Source organism: Podarcis vaucheri (assembly GCF_965113315.1).
Source record: "Podarcis vaucheri genome assembly, chromosome: 13".
In the NCBI taxonomy this organism is placed as follows: Eukaryota; Metazoa; Chordata; class Lepidosauria; order Squamata; family Lacertidae; genus Podarcis; species Podarcis vaucheri.
In genome coordinates this window covers 28080601-28099627 of record NC_138751.1, presented here as the reverse complement: position 1 = coordinate 28099627, position 19027 = coordinate 28080601, and the positions used below count along the sequence as shown (strand labels likewise).

The 19027-nt window shown below is 47.6% G+C and overlaps 1 protein-coding gene across 1 annotated transcript in view; it reads right to left on the bottom strand.

Moving 5' to 3' along the window:
* LOC309516610 (uncharacterized protein) overlaps window positions 1-19027 on the bottom strand; it is a 47049-nt gene that overhangs the window by 1253 nt on the left and 26769 nt on the right. The window contains exons 9-19 of the mRNA XM_082195370.1: window positions 17490-17620; window positions 16421-16596; window positions 12870-13360; window positions 9710-9919; window positions 8871-9029; window positions 8004-8128; window positions 6313-6507; window positions 4590-4680; window positions 3099-3297; window positions 1726-1823; window positions 552-682 (exon numbers count right to left, since the gene is read on the bottom strand). Of these exons, the coding sequence (XP_082051496.1) occupies window positions 552-682; window positions 1726-1823; window positions 3099-3297; window positions 4590-4680; window positions 6313-6507; window positions 8004-8128; window positions 8871-9029; window positions 9710-9919; window positions 12870-13360; window positions 16421-16596; window positions 17490-17620 (2006 nt within the window). The remainder of the gene's footprint in view (window positions 1-551; window positions 683-1725; window positions 1824-3098; window positions 3298-4589; window positions 4681-6312; window positions 6508-8003; window positions 8129-8870; window positions 9030-9709; window positions 9920-12869; window positions 13361-16420; window positions 16597-17489; window positions 17621-19027) is intronic.

The following is a 19027-nucleotide window of genomic DNA, read 5'->3' as shown; positions in this document are numbered from 1 at the left end:
TTGGAAAGTGTGGCACAAAAGAAAGTCCGGATGAGACTATGACCTCTGACTTGGCCTGCTTGTCTATAGGCAGGGAACACTTTTTCAGCTTGAGGGTGTCATTCTCTTGGCTGTGTGTGTGTGTGTGTGTGTGTGTGTGTGTGTGTGTGCAGAGCTGGCCATGGGTGAGGTCATTCTACACCCTTTCACACTCACACATTCATGTAACACACACACAACCTTTCCCCTCCCCTTGCTGCTCCTCTGATTAGGAAACAGCTGCAAAGTCAGGAAAGGACACTATAGAGGAATCCGTGCCCCACACTCTCTCAAACACACATGCCCATTCATGCACAGGCTCACAAAGACATATTGTACCCAGCCAGCCTCCTCTCCGCACGGTCTTGCCCCCTGGTGCTTCATTGATTGAGAAACAGCTGAGCAAGAAGGTGATGGATGGCTGATGAAGTGTGAGAGGCAGGGAAGGGAAGAATTCCCAGGGTAGGAGGCTGACCTATGGGGTTTCTCAAGGCAGCAAGCACAGGGAGGAAAGTGACAAGAAGGGATCGTACCTGGATGCGAACGAAGCGAGGTATGGCATAGGCTGGCAGGAAATCCTTGGTGTGCGCATACAGCTTCTGCCCATCAAAGGAGTGCCCCTTCTTAAGGCAGATTGCAGCCATCCCAGTCTTTCCTTCATGGCCTGGAACAAACCAGAAGGGACCGGTTGGCGGTGTGTGTGGAAAGCCATGTCACATGTAAATGAATGCACCTAAAACAGCTGTGGACTGGCTAGCTAAAAACACTCCAGTTCACACAGGCTTACCCTGCCATATGAATGATCCAGTTTCTTGTTCTTCTGATCTTTTCCTTTTCGGATTTTCTACATTGACCACTTTGGTTTTTGAGCTAGCCGTGGAGGAAAGAAAGCAAGGACCTTTCCTTCACAACCAGCACAGAAATGCAGGACTGCCTCCAGATTGTCACATTCCCAGACGGTACATTGAAAACACACTTTGGTAGAGCATGAGACTCTTCATCTCAGGGTCATGGGTTCGAGCCCCACGTTGGGCAAAAGCTTCCTGCGTTGCAGGGGGTCGGACTAGATGACTCTCGTGTTCCCTTCCAACTCTACAATTTGTTGATTCTATGATTCCTCCCCCTCCCAAGAATCCCGGGAACTACAATTCCTGGAACCCCTAACAGATTGCATTTCCCAGGATTCCTTGAGGAAGCCATGTGCTTTAAGTGTGTGTTAAATGTTTTGTTTGTTTCATTTCTAGCCCACCTTTCCTCTAAGAAGCTCAAGGCGGTGAACAAGCTTCACCTCCTCCCCAATTTATCCTCCCTCAACAACCCTTTGAGGTAAGTGAGGCTGAGAGTGAGAGACTGGCCCAAGGTCACTTCAGTGAGCTTCATGACTGAGTGGGGATTTGAACCCTGGTCTCCCAGCTCCTAGTCCAGCATTCTAGCCACTACACCACACGGACTCTTTAAACATAGGCTTCTGTAAATGTATGTTGTGGGCGTGACCACTATCTTGCAAGAGTGATTCAGTTGCAGTCTGGGAATATCCGCTACCAACCTTTCAGAAATCGGTTCAGAGAACCCAAATGACCCAAGAGCTGCAGCCGTTCGTGAGCCACTGAACCTTGTTGCTGGTGAGCGAATAATCTTGCCATATATTTGGACGCTAAATGTGGCAGCAGAAAGATGGGTTTTGATCCAATGGAATTTCAGACCCACCTGGCACTGGTACCCCATAGACATTGACTTCCTGGATGAATCTCAGTGGTGCCAGGGTGTTCTCCACTTCTGTAGTGGCCACGTTTTCCCCTTTCCAGCTGCATGGACAAAACAGATTATTCCCAGATGGGTTTGGTAAAAGTGAACATCCGTCCTTTCGTTCATAATCGGGAATTTTGTCATTGGTGCAAGCGAGGAGGCCAGTTTGTGGTTCCTTGGTGTTTTCGAACGCTGCGTCCTTGCCTGCTTAGATAAGTTGCGCTGCATTGGTTTGATTTAGCAGTTGTTTCGGGGGTGCTCCAAACACCCTTTTAATTGTATACATACTTTGTGCTCATGACGGTATCAGGGCAGTTATACATGCTCCCTCTTTCAATACTGTTTGTGCCTGCAAAAGTTTCAGGGAGGACACAGGGCTTTGTTCCCAACTGTTAAAGTTCCCGTAACTTCCTGCTTCTAATCCAGTAACCTTTAATGCCACAAATGCTTGGCAGAGTGCAGCTTTTGCTGGATCCCTTCCAGGTGGTGCATTAACGTCGGGGAAGCATCGCAGAACAACTCATAAAGCAAAATGATGTGCGGATGGTCCAGTATAAATCCACCACTAATGCGCTATTATTACACCAATGGCATTGTGCAGAATATATCCACGAAGAAACACCAGTCTAGAGGGGCCCTTACTGTATTATTGCCTTGTAACGCACCCTGGGATCTTCCTTATTTAAGTGCATCTTCCTTTCCTGCTATTTATTTAGAATAGCCCGGGCGACTAACAACAGTATCAAAACAACCAACCCTAAAATACAATGAACAAGCATCTAAAAATAAAATAAACGATCAGTAGAAAGAGCAAAAGTACGTCGATCCAGTCATATTCATTGAAGCAGTGACTAACCATTGACGAAGGATGGGCTAGATGTTTTGTTATCAATAACAAGATAAAATTACTTATTAGTTTTTGGATACTGGTTTCATTCATTCAGAGCTCTTCACTTACAAGATCTTGTTGCGATCCTTACGGCGACAATAGGGAGCTGGCTGGACCTCAATTCCCATCAACCTCAACCAGCGTGGCAAGTGGTCAGGGAAGATGGGAACTGTAGTACAGCAATCCCTGCAGGATTATAGGTTTCCCATCCCCACCTTGCAATAACAAGAAAAGTGAACCTTATTATACCCAAATTACACCTGGGGACAACAGTGGTGAGATTTGAACTAGATGCTTCATGACACTCTGAGCTACTGCCCTACACTAGCTCTTAGGTGTTTGCCAGCATTTGTGAATGCTACCTATGCTAATGAAACACTGGTGCTGACTGCCTGTTCTACATTTGTCAGAATATCAGCCGCAGAACCTGTGTGGCGGGACTCACCGGAAAGTATCTCCTACCCGGTCCTTGAAATATAGAAAGCCTTCTTGGTCTTCCATCAGAAGGTCGCCGCTATTGTAGTAGCAGTCTCCTTTGGTGAAAACATCCCGGAGAATCTTCTTCTCCGACTTCTGTCGGTCTCCTGCATAGCCATAGAATGGGGCAAGCCCAGTGATTTTGGACACAAACAAGCCTGTCTCACCTGGGAAAAGAAAAGGGAATGAAGCTGAATCAACTACCGTAATATTCATCCTCCAACAAAGAACCACGGGCAAGACTGCCTCTGGGTGTTTCCGGTGGGAGGCAGCCAATGCTACTGGGGACCAGCCTTCCTACTGTTCTCCTTGCTGCAACTGACATCTGCTACTGCTGGCATCTCTAGCAGCTGTCAGAATGCACAGCAAGGGAGCACATGCGAGTGACTCTGTTTTAGGACACTGTTTCCTCAGGCATTCATCCCGAAATTGGGTGAAGCACATCACCGCACCTGATTGCTGCAGAATACGCTGATTTGACAGGATGCTGACCTCAGTTGGGCCACCCTGTGAAATCCCTGAGCAGTAGATTCAAGACAGGCCAGAAACACATCGTGTTACAAAAAAATTACCGTATTTTTCGCTCTATAAGACGCACCAGACCATAAGATGCACCTAGTTTTGGAGGAGGAAAACAAGAGGAAAAAAATTCTGAATCTCAGAAGCCAAAACAGCAAGAGGGATCGCTGTGCAGTGAAAGCAGCAATCCCTCTTGCTGTTCTGGCTTCTGGGATAGCTGCGCAGCCTGCATTCGCTCCGTAAGACGCACACACATTTCCCCTTACTTTTTAGGAGGGTAACAGTGAGTCTTATAGAGCAAAATATACGGTACTTTCCAAAATGCGAATTAAAAAAATTAAATAAAAATTAGCTGATATAGAATCCTATTTTCAGGTAGGATTCAATCACATACCAACAAATTCAGTCTGTGGAATTATAGGAGGTCTTGTGCAACAAACCTTCTTCCCCCAAATATTGAACTTTTTGCACAAAGGAATGGAATGGGGGAAATGGACTAGAAAGTGAAGATTTAAGCTTGCTTTGATGCAATGTCATCTAACGTCCCTGCAAATAAATTAGGATGAATTAAATAACCAATGGCATCTAATCTCCCGGCAAACAAAACTGGATGAACGCTCATTAAACAGGAAGCAACCTAAGACTGGAGAAATGAGAAACTGAAGTTGAAACTGACAGATGCATCCATCCCTTCTGGTGCCCCTGAAAGGATGGATGAAGACTCTTCACATTTAACACAAAGCAGGAGTGGCTCACACTTCCTCTTTCAGTGATTCTTCTTCTGTTCTATGTGTGAAGAAGGGACTCTGCCATTTTTCTTGCTGGGAGAGATGTGAGCAATTTCCACAGTCTAGAGGCCATGTACAGTACCTTCTTGTGAGTTAGGACTCTGACAATACAAAGCCCAGTTCCTGTCTGAATGCCAACTTTATTGGCTTACCTGGAGTCACTGGGATGCAATGTCTGTTCTTGTCTCTCACAGGCTCATCCTTGTCAACGTCATATTTGATGATTTCATACTTTGCCAGTTTCTGAGGTGGAACAAGCAGGAAATGGAAACATGATCCCACAAGGCTGAAATTCAAGGCTACACATGGACTGGAATATATTTTATGAATGACCCAAGGGAACAGGGAGCTTATCAATATTATTATTATTATTATTATTATTATTATTATTATTATTATTAGCAATAATAATAGCAATAATAATAATAATATACTGCTAATTCATTTTTTTTTAAAAAAATTAAAATCAGTTTACAACAATTGTACATAAAACCATAGAAGACAAACCATAGAACTTATCTAGGAAGCACAACAATACCTGAAGCCCTAAAGGTCTCTGCGAGGTAGGCTGGACTGAGAGACAGCAGCTGAGCCAAGCTCATCTTTGCAGCTGAGCAGAGATTTGAGTCTGGCTTCCTTGATCTTTGGTCCTCCAGGTGTCACTGAATGAACTGCAGCCATCACCCCTGGCCATTGACCATGCTTGCCAGGGCTGATGGGAGTTATACTTCATCAACATCTGGAGAGCCAAAGGTCCCTCAACATTGCTGCTGTACCTCACTGGTTGGTCGACAAAATTCTTGGTACCTTTCCCTGTACTTTCCCCTGCTGTGGGCTTTTATCTTGCTTCACCTTCGTGTTGCATTCTCTCTACTGCTTTCTAGCTGTCTGAGAGGAGAGGTGGTCAGTCCTGACATGCCCTGTGAATAGAGTGCAGCAGGAATAACAAGTTCTGGATTGTGTGCTGCAAGACTTGGGCCACATCCACTCCATATATTTCAAGAGAGGGACGTGGGTGGCACTGTGGCCTAAGCCACTGAGCCTCTTGAGCTTGCGATTGGAAAGTTAGCAGTTTGAATCTGCACGATGGGGTGAGCTCCCATTGCTCTGTCGCAGCTTCTGCCAACCTAGCAGTTTGAAAGCATAGTAGTGAGAGTAGATAAATAGGTACTGCTGTGGCGGGAGGGTAAACTGCATTTCCCTGTGCACTGGCACTCATCTGTGTGCCAGTAGTGGTTTAGTCGTGCTGACCACATGACCTGGAAAGCTGTCTGCAGCCGAAACAGCGTCTCCCTCAGTCTGGAAAGCGAGGTGAGTGCTGCACCCCATAGTCGCCTTTGATTGGACTTAACCATCCAGGGGTCCTTTACCTTTACCTTTTACCTTATATATTTCAAGCATTATTATACCACTTGAACACACATGGCTTACTTCCAAAGAATCCTGGGAGAAACTCTAGCTTATTAAGGGTGCTGAGAGTTTTTAGGAGACTCCTATTTCATACGCCTCAACTGCCTTGATTAAATCAGGATATCCTGGTTTTGGTCTCCGTGCTCTCAGAATGGTGCCCAAACATGTGTGAAATTACGATTTCATGTAAGATCGTAGAGCCCCAAAACACACAGGGAGGGGGCTTCATTTGAGCTCTGCTTCGGGCAGCAAAGGGCTGGACAAACAGCTGTGATGAACATAGGCCTACTCTGAAGAAGTGACTTCATGGCTTCATCTGCAATGCACAAATTTGGACTGTACCAAACCCAGGAGAAGAGTTCTTTCTCCACTGAAACCAATCTAGATAAAAATGTGTATCTAAACAGGGTTTCAGGTACTGGTAGCTATGGGTTTGCTGAGATATTCTAGTTTAGTTCTCATTACCTTGTAGAGGAAGTGGGACCTTCCCACAGCTCCGACTTTTCCTGTGGTGTTAAAAAACCCGACGTTCCCCTCTGTCGCTCCATAGATCTCATTGATTTGGATGGGTCCAAATCGGTACAGGAACTCCTTCCAGACCTCCGCACGCAGGCCGTTGCCTATTGCCATTCGCACACAGTGGTCTCGGTCGCTGTCTGTCTGCAAAGCAGTATGTCAGAGGGGTCGCTGCTGAACTAAATAAACTTTGCTAATATTTATTATTATTATACATTTCTATGCCACCTTTATCTTCCAAGGATCTCAAGGTGATGGACATGGTTCTCTTCCTCCCCATTTAATCTTCACAACAACCCCGTGGGGTAGGTTAGGCTAAGAGATCGTGACTGGCTCAAGGTTAGCTTCATGGCTGAGTGAGGATTCGAACCCACGTCTCCCAGGTCATAGTCCAACACTCTAACAATGATGCCACACTGACCAGTGCCGGCTTCCTGTCCTCCTGATAACAAACATGTCAGGTTAATGAAATGTGCTCTGTGAATGGCTTCCTAGGAAGGCTCTTTGGAAACTTCACCTGGTTCAGACTGCAGCTGAGGGGCTGTTATTTAAACAGTATGCCATAAGAATAGCCTTGAATCAGGGCAGTGGCCCACCTGGTACACCTAAACGGCCTCAGTCCAGTATATCTGAAGGAGCGTCTCCACCCCCATCGTTCTGCCCGGACACTGAGGTCCAGCGCCGAGGGCCTTCTGGCGGTTCCCTCACTGTGAGAAGCCAAGTTACAGGGAACCAGGCAGAGGGCCTTCTCGGTAGTGGCACCTGCCCTGTGGAATGCCCTCCCACCAGATGTCAAAGACAACGACAACTACCAGACTTTTAGAAGACACCCTGTTTAGGGAAGCTTTCAATGTTTGATGCATTACTGTATTTTAATATTTTGATGGAAGCCACCCAGAGTGGCTGGGGAGGCCCAGCCAGATGGGCGAGGTATAAATAATAAATTATTATGATGATTATTATGATGATCTGTTAGATACCTGTGGGAAGCCAACAAGCAGCAAGAGAACGCAACAGCAGAATTTGCCTACCCAAGTTGGCGGCCTTCACTGGCTCTTGCAGGAACAAATCTCACAATTTACGTGCTGTGCCACAGATAGAAGGCAACCAATGTCACCAAAGGTTTCCAAACCATGGTTTCCAATTCTGGTTCTCAGGTAGCTGCCAGGGCTCATGGGCCTTCTTTTAAAAACCAAGCAAAAGAAACTGACAGGGCCATAAACTACCCTGGAAATTGATTCAGCTTCTGGAACATTTGAAGGTTTTTTTTGTTTTTGTTTTTGTTTTGTTTTTTGGAGATAGGGTGGCATTTACCAGGGGCATTGCTGCCTAGAAAAGGAGGAATATATTTTTAAGTTAAATAATAATAAAATGAGTGTCTGCAACTGTGTACCTGCTTCACCAGCTGTTCCTCGGCAATAAAAAGAATTTTTAAAAAACAATGAGAAAAGAAGATGGCTGCTCTCCAAGTGGTCATTTGCAAGCTCCCTGGGCTGTGTGGGGCTCTTGACTTTGACCTCTAGGTGCAGCCCCCATCTATATTTTTGGATTCAGCTGTGAATCCAAATGGACAATCCATCTGAATTCTTGGAAACATTTTTGCTGCAACAACAAAACTGGCCTCTCTCGCCAACGATTACCTTTTTCACATTACACAGGTAGCGCATCATTTCTCCCACATACAGGATCAGGGAGACGCGATATCGTCTGCAGTCATTCCAGAACTCAGAAACAGAGAACTTAGGTCTCAAGACACATGTAGACCCTTGTGGGAATAAAGAGAGAGAGTGGCTTAGGTGTGGCCTTGTTGTGAGCACTGGTATAGGCAGATGCAGTTCTAAGTGCCATGTATTATATTATTGCAATGTAAGTCATATGTTGGGCTGCCTCTGGAAAGTGTTTGGAAACTTTCAGCTGGGGCAAAATTCAGCAACTAAGGGATTTGCTCTAAATGTGCAGTGAACCCTCACAGATACAAAAGCCTCCTTGCTTCTTGAGCCAGACAGCAGCTGAAACAGGGCTGGAGGATTTCGTTAAGGAGGCTGGGAACTGTAGCTCTGTCAGGGGTAAACTACTGTTTCCATGATTCTTTGGCGCAGGGGAGCAGTGCGCTTTAAAATCATGTTATGTACACAGCCTGAATATGTTTGACTTTCACACATAGGTTTCCTGGTCCGCTCTTTCCCATGGGTGGATGAAAGAATGTTCAGAATTAAATGGTGGCAGGTGTTTTCAATGTATAAAGTGCAAATATGTGGTGAGGAAGGATCCTATGTGGAGAGAGGTTGTGTGGTGTAGTGGTTAGAGCATCAGACTAGGACCCGGGAGACCAGGGCTCTGGTCCCCACTCGCCCTGAAGATCACTGGGCGATCTTGGGCCAGTCTCTCAGTCTAACTTGAGAGTACATCTGCACTCATGGATGTGTGTATGTCTATGCACTTATCAACCCATCTCTGCCTATCACCCTCTGGCAGAGGAGGCGTGTGAGTGGACATTCCATACATACCAGCTTCCAGGCATCCTCCAACCCCAACTAAGAGTGCAACTGTGTGGTACAGCGGGAGCGGGATGTAGACGATGTCCTTGGCGCGGGCCCCAAGGTGGCCTGATAGGTTGGATGCTATCAGCATCTTTCTCTGGGAAAGGATAGCAGCTTTCGGTAGCCCTTGAGGAAAAAGAGAAGGGCTCATTTAACAACCACAAATGACTCCGTCCAGTGGGAAAGCGTAACATGCTGGGATCCCAATACATTCTTTCCCATGTTGACAGATTCTAGGAGCCACAGGTGAGAGCTGAGTGCAAGATGGGGACCAAAGGTGGGACAAACTACCCCAGAAGAAGCAAACAGATTCCCCATCAAAGGCACTAAGGTAAAGGTAAAGGGACCCCTGACCATTAGGTCCAGTCGTGGCCGACTCTGGGGTTGCGGCGCTCATTTTGCTTTATTGGCCGAGGGAGCCGGCGTACAGCTTCTGGGTCATGTGGCCAGCATGACTAAGCCACTTCTGGCGAACCAGAGCAGCGCATGGAAACACCGTTTACCTTCCCGCCGGAGCAGTACCTATTTATCTACTTTCACTTTGACGTGCTTTCAAACTGCTAGGTTGGCAGGAGCTGAGACCGAGCAATGGGAGCTCACCCCATCGCGGGGATTCGAACTGCTGACCTTCTGATCAGCAAGTCCTAGGCTGTGTGGTTTAACCCACAGCGCCACCCGCGTCCCTTATCAAAGGCACTACCCCTCCCTTAATGACCCCATACACAAGTAGGGCAGGTAGAAGGAAGATGGGATTTCCAGACATAATTGCCCCCCTCACCCATCACTGTGACCTTTCCCCTCCTCACCTGTAGTCCCAGAGGTGAAAATATACAGGGATGTAGATTCAGCAGTTACGTTGGCTCTGAAGGAAACGGGCACAGGCTCGCCTGAGCTGGATTGGATCTGCCCAAGCAAAGCTTCCACACCCTCGGTTGGGGAGTCTTCGCTTAGGAAGAAAACTTGGACTCCTTCATTCTTTAGAGTGGGAAGGACATCCTCAATGGCGGCCTTGAAATCTTCAAGAGAGCATGAAAAGAGGTGAGGTTTTTTATTGACACTTACTTCCTAACCTTAGGCACGGATATCTTCAAATATAGGCAACTCCCCATTTACACATGTTCAATATTGTCAAGGGCTGCCTCAGGTCTCAGCTCACAAAAGACCAACGCCAAGCTCTTCTTATATACAAGGATGTTTATTGCAGTTCATTATTGGTTCCACTACCGAGGCGCGCAGCCCCGCGTCTCTTAGCCTAGACATTTGAAGTCCCCTCTGAATCGGTCCCGCCCCTACACCAGTTTAAGAGGCTTGTGCTAGACCACCTCTTCCTGTCCTTTCTTTTCCGCAGGGTCTTTCTGCCCCCCTGGGTTCCTTCCCTCCTGCTCTCCCCTGACGCGGATTCCTCAGATGCCTGCTCCCCCCTCCTTCGTGCTTTGGGGCCAGGCTCCTCCTCCGGGCTCTCTGCATTTCCGCGCGCCTCCACATTTGAACTTGGCGCGCGTTCGCTACCCCTGACCTTCCTTTTGACAGCTACACTACTCCCTGAACTACTCTCCGCCCCTTCCGGCAGGACGTCCTGCCCCGATCTCCTTCCCCTGTCTCCTTCCTGCTCTGCTCCGTGTGTCACACTGGGAACTCCACCCTCCTCACTCCGTTCCTCCTGGGAAGCCGACCCCGATCTCCCACTCCCACTCGGGGTTTCCCTGCTGCTTCCCTTCTCCTGGCCGGTCCCCCCTGTGACCCCCCTTGGCTTGACCAGGGGCGCCCCCTTCTGGGAATCCTCCGATTCACTTGAGAGACTCATGGAAGACCTCAAGTCATTGTCATCCTCTTCCTCACTGTCCTGGGTTTCTTCCCCATCGCTCTCCGTCTCCCCCCTCACCTGTGCCTCTGTCCCTGAACCCCTGACAAATATGCATGCAACCGTATATACACACATTGCGTCAAATCCAGACGTGACCCAAAAGGTCAGCAAAAGAGGCGGAATGGGGTGTTTGCAGGCTTTCCCTGTTGTGTTTTCAATGGCGTTCTTCTGCATTTATCCTGATTTTCTTGTGAGGTGTTTTAACATTTTCCCCTTAGAATCATAGAATCATAGAGTTGGAAGAGACCACAAGGGCCATCGAGTCCAACCCCCTGCCAAGCAGGAAACACCATCAGAGCACTCCTGACATATGGTTGTCAAGCCTCTGCTTAAAGACCTCCAATGAAGGAGACTCCACCACACTCCTTGGCAGCAAATTCCACTGTCGAACAGCTCTTACTGTCAGGAAGTTCTTCCTAATGTTTAGGTGGAATCTTCTTTCTTGTAGTGGAATCTTCTTTCTTAACCATTCCCTAATTCATTCCACACTTTCCAATGTTTTTCTCCATCACTTTCCAAGCTACAAAAAGCGTGAATCTTTTTAAAAGTTGATTTGTTGCGCTTTGCGAACAGCGCCCTTTAACCCACTTTAATTGTGCAAACTTAAAAGTTCCAGTATGTTCTTGAATCCCTCCTGCCAAATATTGATGGACTGGAAGTGCCCTTTGTCTTCTTGGCTAGGTCTCCTTTCCTAAATGTCAATGACTTCTGTAACTGTTCAGCGGAAAACTGTATTGAAAGGCAGGGGCATGCTAGTTTCTCACAAAAGAAATGAGAATAGTGCCTGTATAGTGCCTGGCCTCATTTCTCAGGTTCTACAAATGCTCAAAACTTACTTTTTATTGTAAAATGAAAGCATGGACTCTTGGGATTACGGTTCATCCGCAGGATAACTGCTTCTCCTTGCCTCTTACCCCTTCCCAACATCCATGACAGATTCCATAATCTCTGATCAGTGGCCATGCTGTCTGGGGCAGATGGGATTTGGAGTCCAGAACATCTGTAGGCCAGAGCTCCCCCAGCCCTGAGGTATAGCTATGTACCTAATTGGAGCTGAGAAGCCACTGTGGATCCCTAGTCACCTGGGCAGTCAGTGAACTGGCACAAAACAGGGAGCTCTGCAAACAGCTGAAGGTTTATCCACTCTTACCTTTCCTCCACTCTTTCCAGCCAAGGCCTGTGCTTTGAAGCTCTGTGTCCAGGTGCCTCCCCACCCCATTTATTTATTCATTTTGCTCCAGAGCTTTTCCTGTGAAAGCCTGCTCTTTAGTGCTCAATGGGAGCAAATGTCAACCCACAGAAAACCCTGATTGATGCTTGCTCTGATTCAGCTTTAAAGAATGGGTTTTTGCAGGGAAGACTTGGTGGGGGTGGGAGTGTGGATCAGCCCCAAGTTAGCAAGCCTTTTTTTTGCACAGTTTGCAAAATTGAGCAATGTGACCATGCATTTTGTCTGGGACTGCAACATCAAAAGCGAGAGCAGGGAAGAAAGAGAGGATAAAAGGGGCTTATACACTTTATATACCGGTACTTTTTGCCCCACTCTTTACAGGCTCTGTGTTTGAGCCGTCCCGCCCCCCCCCCCCCAAGATTTTCCTGCAAAAACCTTCTCCTCTTTAAAGCTGAATTCGGATTTCCCCTGGATTGGCTTTGGCAAAGTTTTCACAGAGAAAACCCTGGAGCAAAAAGAAGGGCACCCAGACATGAAGCTTTAAATCACCAACCATGCCTGGAAAGAGCCAAGGAAAGGTAAGTGTGAACAAGCCCTTAGTCGCTATCTCTTCCGGATCCAGCCCAAGAAATGTTCCTGCAAGAAGAAGAGCTGCAAATGGTGCTCCCCACCGAAAACTGGCCAAGTTTTTGGGGCGCCTGAGGCAGCATATTCTACACAAACCCCTTTCCCTGGAAGCAGAAATACGATTTAAACAAATTTAACTATTCACTCCCTTTCATGACACTCAAAAGCAGCTGTCTGGGGCTGCTGCCAGGATTCCTTGCCCAGAGGAGAGCAGTGGTCAAACTGGCCTAACTGTGCAGGTCAGACATGCTTTCATTTCCCCCTGAGGTGCAGCTATTTCCCACTAGCCAACTGTCACCATCACCTGGAGTTGTCAGTAGCACTGTGGCCTTGCAGGAGCTGAGGGCATGCAAGAGAGACTTGGCTCGGATGTTATAGTTGATACACGCCATGACGCTGCCAATCTTCTCCAGTCCCATCCAGACCCAGAGATAGGCAGGGACGTTCTTGAGGAAAACAGCCACCGTTTCCCCTTCTTCCAGCCCCACGTGGTCCCGGAGCACTCTGGCCAGCTGACTGCTGCGCCTGTCGATATCTCGGTAGGAATAGGTTTCGTCTCCAAAGAGGACCAGGGGCTTCTCTGGGTGCTCCTGGACTTTGGCCAAGAAGAAGTCCAGTAAGGTGATGGGAGGTTTGCGGCTGAGACACCTGTGGCATTTGTATCCTAATTGAAGGATGCGAAAGAAGGCGACCACGTCCTGCCAAAAATAGGGGCTGTAAAATTTCCCCAGGTGGTAGAGAAGGATCAAGATCCCTGACACAACCGTGTTCACGTCGAGCATGGCTGGGGTCTGGCTTCAGAAGACCCAAGCTCCTGGAATCTGCACGCACCCACTGCCTCTGGCAGGCTCCGTCTGAGAGCTGCTGAACGAAGGCAGAAAAGCAACGAGGAACATTAAATGAGATGGAATTTAGACTCTCCCCTCCCACCAGTTCCCACAAGCTAATAGGAGGGAACACTTGACTGTCAGTCTGCAGACAGTTAATTTGCATGGACTGAGTTGTCTTTGGCTCACAGCACAGGGTTGGTGGCACACACAGCTCCTCTGACTTACGGTTAGTGATTATATTTCCTCTCGGATGAAGGCAGGGCTTTATTTCAACCGGAACTCACCGGATCTCAGTTCCAGCACCTCTTAGGTGGGCTCCATTGCCATCGTAAGAGGACGAGGGAGAGTTCCAATACCTCTTTTTCTATAAAAATAGCACTAGATGAGGACATTGGTGCTGCCCACATGTGCAGTTATGGTAAAACACTCTTCTGTTTGGGTACGGCAGAGGCGCCATCTTCTCACGACAATTGAGCAGGCCCAACACAATGTCCCAATGTCAAGCGCACGTCACGTGATGTCCTGATGATGTTCAAGGAGCCAGGGACTGGCGCCAAGCACCCTCTGAAGATTGAGGGGGCCTGGCCCCCTCCCAAAAATATTGGGGGGGCGCCAAAACTGCTTTGTCCCCTAGGAGTTGCAGCGCCTTGTGTATGGTATGCTTACAAGAACTCAGAGTTCCAAAATGTGGGTTGATAGAGAGAAAATCAAATGGACTCTCCACAGACATTTATGCGTTTATTTCATTTTTTTGTCCCACCCTTGGTACCCGTAAAGGTCAGTAAGTTAGCAAAGATGGCTGCCTCTCGTTTTATACTCCAAATAAGCTTGGGAAGCAGGTTGCACTCACAAGGAGCAGCTGAGGGGCTGGGAACCTCTGTTGTCAGGAACTGGGCAGAGGAGGAATAGTGGAGACCGCCTCCCCAGCCTGACCCTTCCAGAGAAGAAGTTCAGAGTTAAAACAGGGGGTTGAGGGAGGTAGCAGCTCAGAGGCACATGAGGGGGAAAGCTGGGAAATCATGGGACAGCCAGAACAACACCCAGCTGAAACGTTGTCCTCAGAAGGCATTCCAGACCCTCCATCTCTCAGATTCCGGTGAGCTTTAAAAGTAGGAGAGCAAAGAGCTCAAACACAGGGCACGTAGCAGCACCCATAGAGAAGACAATGAGAATGACGAGTGAGGAAGTGGGAGAGCAGAGATTCACTCAGGACAATGCCATTATCCAAGCGGCTGGGCTCTATAGCCTCTCTCTGCTGTAAAGATTGAAATAAAAAAAGAACTGTAAGAAACTTTCCCTTGTCTTTGTACTTTCCTGGGCAACCAGCTAGGAGCCACTGACAGCATCCTGGCATATGTGCAGGCCAAATGCTGCTCTCTGTAAACATTGCATACATGTACATCTGGTATATCTGGTTATAGCGATGCGGGTGGCGCTGTGGGTTAAACCACAGAGCCTAGGGCTTGCTGATCAGAAGGTCGCGGTTCGAATCCCCACAATGGGGTGAGCTCCCGTTGCTCGGTCCCTGCTCCTGCCAACCTAGCAGTTCGAAAGCACGTCAAAGTGCAAGTAGATAAATAGGTAGCGCTCCAGCGGGAAGGTAAAAGGCGTTTCTGTGTGCTGCTCTGGTTCTCCAGAAGCGGCTTAGTCATGCTGGCCACATGACCTGGAAGCTGTACGCCGGCTCCCTCGGCCAATAAAGTGAGATGAGTGCTGCAACCCCAGAGTCGGCCACAACTGGACCCAATGATCAGGGGTCCCTTTACCTTTACATCTGGTGATGGCTAGGTCAAGGGCTGTAGTGCAGTGGCAGCCTTACATACAGAAGGCCTCAGGTTTAATCCCCAGAATCTTCAGATATAGGGCTGTGAGAGACCCCTGCCTGGAACCCTGGACAGCTCCTGCAGTCAGTGTATGGTAGGCAATACTGAGCTAGATGGTCCAGTTGTCTGATTTGGTATAAAGCAGCTTCTGATCTGCTCCTTGCAAGCTCCAGCTCAGTGCAGCAGCCCCAGCTACAGCTCCTGTCACATGTACACCCCCTGAAAAAAAACCATCCAGTCCCCCTTTCAGTATATTCCTTCATCCCCCTGCCCTAAAGCCCTCCAGCCTACGTTTTTACACCCATCCTATATCTATCTTGCTCTATCTACCGATGACTGGGTGTGGCTGAAATCCTCTGTGCACTGACTCGGAAGAATGCTCTGAGATGACAGTGGCCTTTTCCAGCATCTCTGGAAAACCATCACTTTTGGACCACATTCCAAGACCATGCAATGTCTGGAACCCTACTGAAATGAAGGACCGATCCTAGTTCTTTTGTTGTTCCAGATGCGCAACGATCTGGTCGGATCATTAATATTATTTATTAAATCCATTCGAAGTTCACAAGGTGGTTCACAACATAAAAATACAAAAGGAGAACACAAACTAATGAGAAGACGACATGATGTTTCCTCCATAAGGTTCCAGCCTAGAAGCATGAAGACCACACTGTGCTTTCTGTGGCTGGTTCAGCTGAATTTAAGTGGCAGCATTTAAATGTGTTGCCATCAATTGTGGCCAATTCCAGACTGTAGCTATTTTGTGGGTGGGATTCCATCCTATACCAGCAAATTGAGGTTGTGCAATTAAAGCAGATTTGATTATCTTGTGTTTACATTAATCCCTGGACCACATCTGCACATGTATGCACAGCTACATGCAGATGTGTGATAACACGCAAAAACATTCCAGTGGGTAGGGAGCAGAGGACCCCGGTGACAACCTCATGTATGTAGTTTGCAATATATACATTGCAGAGCAAATGTGTTGTGTGAACACAGAAGGACAAAGTCTACAGGGAAAAAGAAAAACCAGGCACTCCTTTAAAAAAAACAACAAAAGGTCCTCCAAACTAACTTGTGCAGGATTCTCAAGAATTCATGGAGATGCATGCATGCCCTTCCCAGACAAAAGCCAAAGTGTTCAGTGCTCTAGTTGTTCTTGGGTTTCCTGTGCTACTAAGGACAGCTAAAGAGGCATTCACAGCTTCAGTTTCTTCTCTGCTATGGCACTGAAGATCTGCTGAGTCATTGGCACGTAACTTTTTTCCAAGTCATCTAGGAAGAAGAGAGGGTCCCTGATGATGACAGGGTCAAATCCTTCCTTCACCAGTTGACTTTTGAGCTGCTTAAAAGTGCCTGTGGTCTCCAGCATGTCCTGTGTGGAAAAAGGGCACTGGGGTGAGTACAGAAGCATGAATGACGCCCCACCTGTAATCATCTCAGGCAGGCAAGCAAGCCCTGATAAGAAGTAATGACTCTATGGCAGTTTATGTTACCTTTACTTATAAAAAAACACATCCAGAGCACAGCTTCTTGCCTGCTCGCATTGATGATAGTTGGTCAGTCTGAATCTCCACCCCTTTCACAGCAGGAAGGACGTCAAATTCCAGCCCTTCCCCTCTTGCCCATCTGTGGTCCTCTGACCTTATCCATTCTCCTAGAACGGGGACTGAGAGGCTGGCCTTCCCCCTTCCACTCGACACACTCTCAGTCTTCTGCTTATCTGCTGGTTGCCTAGCAACACTCTGGCTGCCTCCTAACTCTCCCGCTTCTTGAGAGCTAACAGGTAACAGGGTTTAGTGAGCAGGAAGAGGTGGCGGCAGAGAGAAGTCCGGAATCAGAAGCAGGAGAGGAGGGAGGCCAAGAAGCAGAGATGGGACAGGCTGGTGAAGAAGCACAGGTGTCTCCCCCTCCTGCTGCGACCCGCTCCTTTCCTCACTAGTATCTCAGAACCAGGAGAGGCATGAAGCGGGAGGAGCAGAGACAGGCAGGCAGGCACAGTCTCATATTGCTTGCTGGAAGAGGAGGTGACATAGACAGCTGTGGGAAGGCAGGGACCTTCATTCTCCACCACTGCCTCACGGAGGCAAGACCTATTGAAGAAGAGTTGGTGTGCTTATTAGGCCTGGCGCTCCTGCGCAGATCCTGTTTTTTTGTACCAAAGAGTTAATTTCACATACTCCATGTGATTTACTGAAGGCTCACTCCTGACAGCTAACAACATTTATAATACAGACTAAAGAGTGATGCAACAGAGCAGCACCTTACCCGGATGCGAATGAAGCGAGGTATAGCATAGTTTGGCAAGCAGTCCTTGGCATGGGCATACACCTCCTTCCCATCAAAGGGCAGCCCATCCTTCAGGCATATGGATGCCATCCCGATCTTTCCTTCGTGTCCTGGAACAAACCAAAAAGAGGAATATTTTAAGGGTGGAGCCACACGTTGCACACAAACGAGGATAAAAGACAACCCCAATGGGGGCTTCTTCTAGGGGGGCTTCCAGATGTGGCAGCATCCCCATCACAGCTGTTCTGTCTTAAACTGGAAGCGGAAGCAGAGCTCTGCTTCCAGAAAACTAACACTCTGTGGCCAAGTGTGCAGCCTTCATTTCCTCTGCCCCAAATGTTGGAGGGGGACAGTTTTCACTGGGACCATTATTTGTGTGAGAAAGGGTGAAATACTACGTCTCCCTGCCCCCACTGCACTTCACACACACACACACACACACACACACACACACACACACTTATTTTTGTGTGCGGAGGGAGAAAAAGAAAGGATCCAAAGGCAGTGTTAAAGAAGAGGGCTAAAGTAGGGGCAGGGGGCCCTGTGTATCTCCATATGTTGTTGGGCTGCTGCTCCTGTCATCCCTGATCACTGGCCATGCTGACTTGGGGCTGATGGGTTAGAGTCCAATAGAATCTGGAGGGCTGCAGGTTCACCATCTCAGGATTAAAGCAGTAGAATTAATTCCTAGAGAGGAAATAGACAATAGAGAAGGAAATGGTTCTACTGCCATGCCTAGCCCTGACCTGGTAAATGTAGAGTCCTCAGAGGGTGAACAAACGTAGAGTCCTCAGAGGGTGAACTCCAAGGACTTTGAGGAGTACGCAGGGTCTCTTAGAACTAGCACTGAGGATCCCCTTGAGGGATCTTCTCAGGGAAGGCCTGCTGAAAAACCCTTGGTGGTATCAAAGGAAGAGTAGGAGCCACCACCACCCCAGTCCTCAAGAACACCAGCACTGAAAGATCTGGGTCTGAGGGAACATTTTTGGTGGACTTGTAAAAGAGTAAAAGTGTATTGGGAAATGATCCATAACAAACTGAAAAATATGTTTAAAAGTACTCCCCCCCCCAAAAAAAAAAACAACAACAACAACTCCAGAGTCCTTTCTGTTGGGGATAATTCAGACTGAAATTCCCAGGTGTCAAAAAAGGTTATTTATGTAGGCCACTACTGCGGCCCATGTTTTGTTAGCCCAAAAATGGAAAATGAGCAAAGTCCCAACTAAAGAAGAGTGGCAACTTAAGTTGTCATAATATGTGCAGCTTGCAGATTTAACATACAGAAGAAGCGAACAAGAAGAACATAGAGAAGACTGGAAAACTTTTACTGAATATATGGGAAATAACTGTGTACAGCTGAAAACGCTGGCAGCATTAAGATAAATTCAACAGTGTAAATAAGTTATGATGCATGTATTAATGGAATACTGAATGGTATAGTTTCTGTAAAATATGCAGGAATTTATGATATGTAAAATGAACCATGGAAAGAGAAGAAGGGAAGTCATTGGTATGTC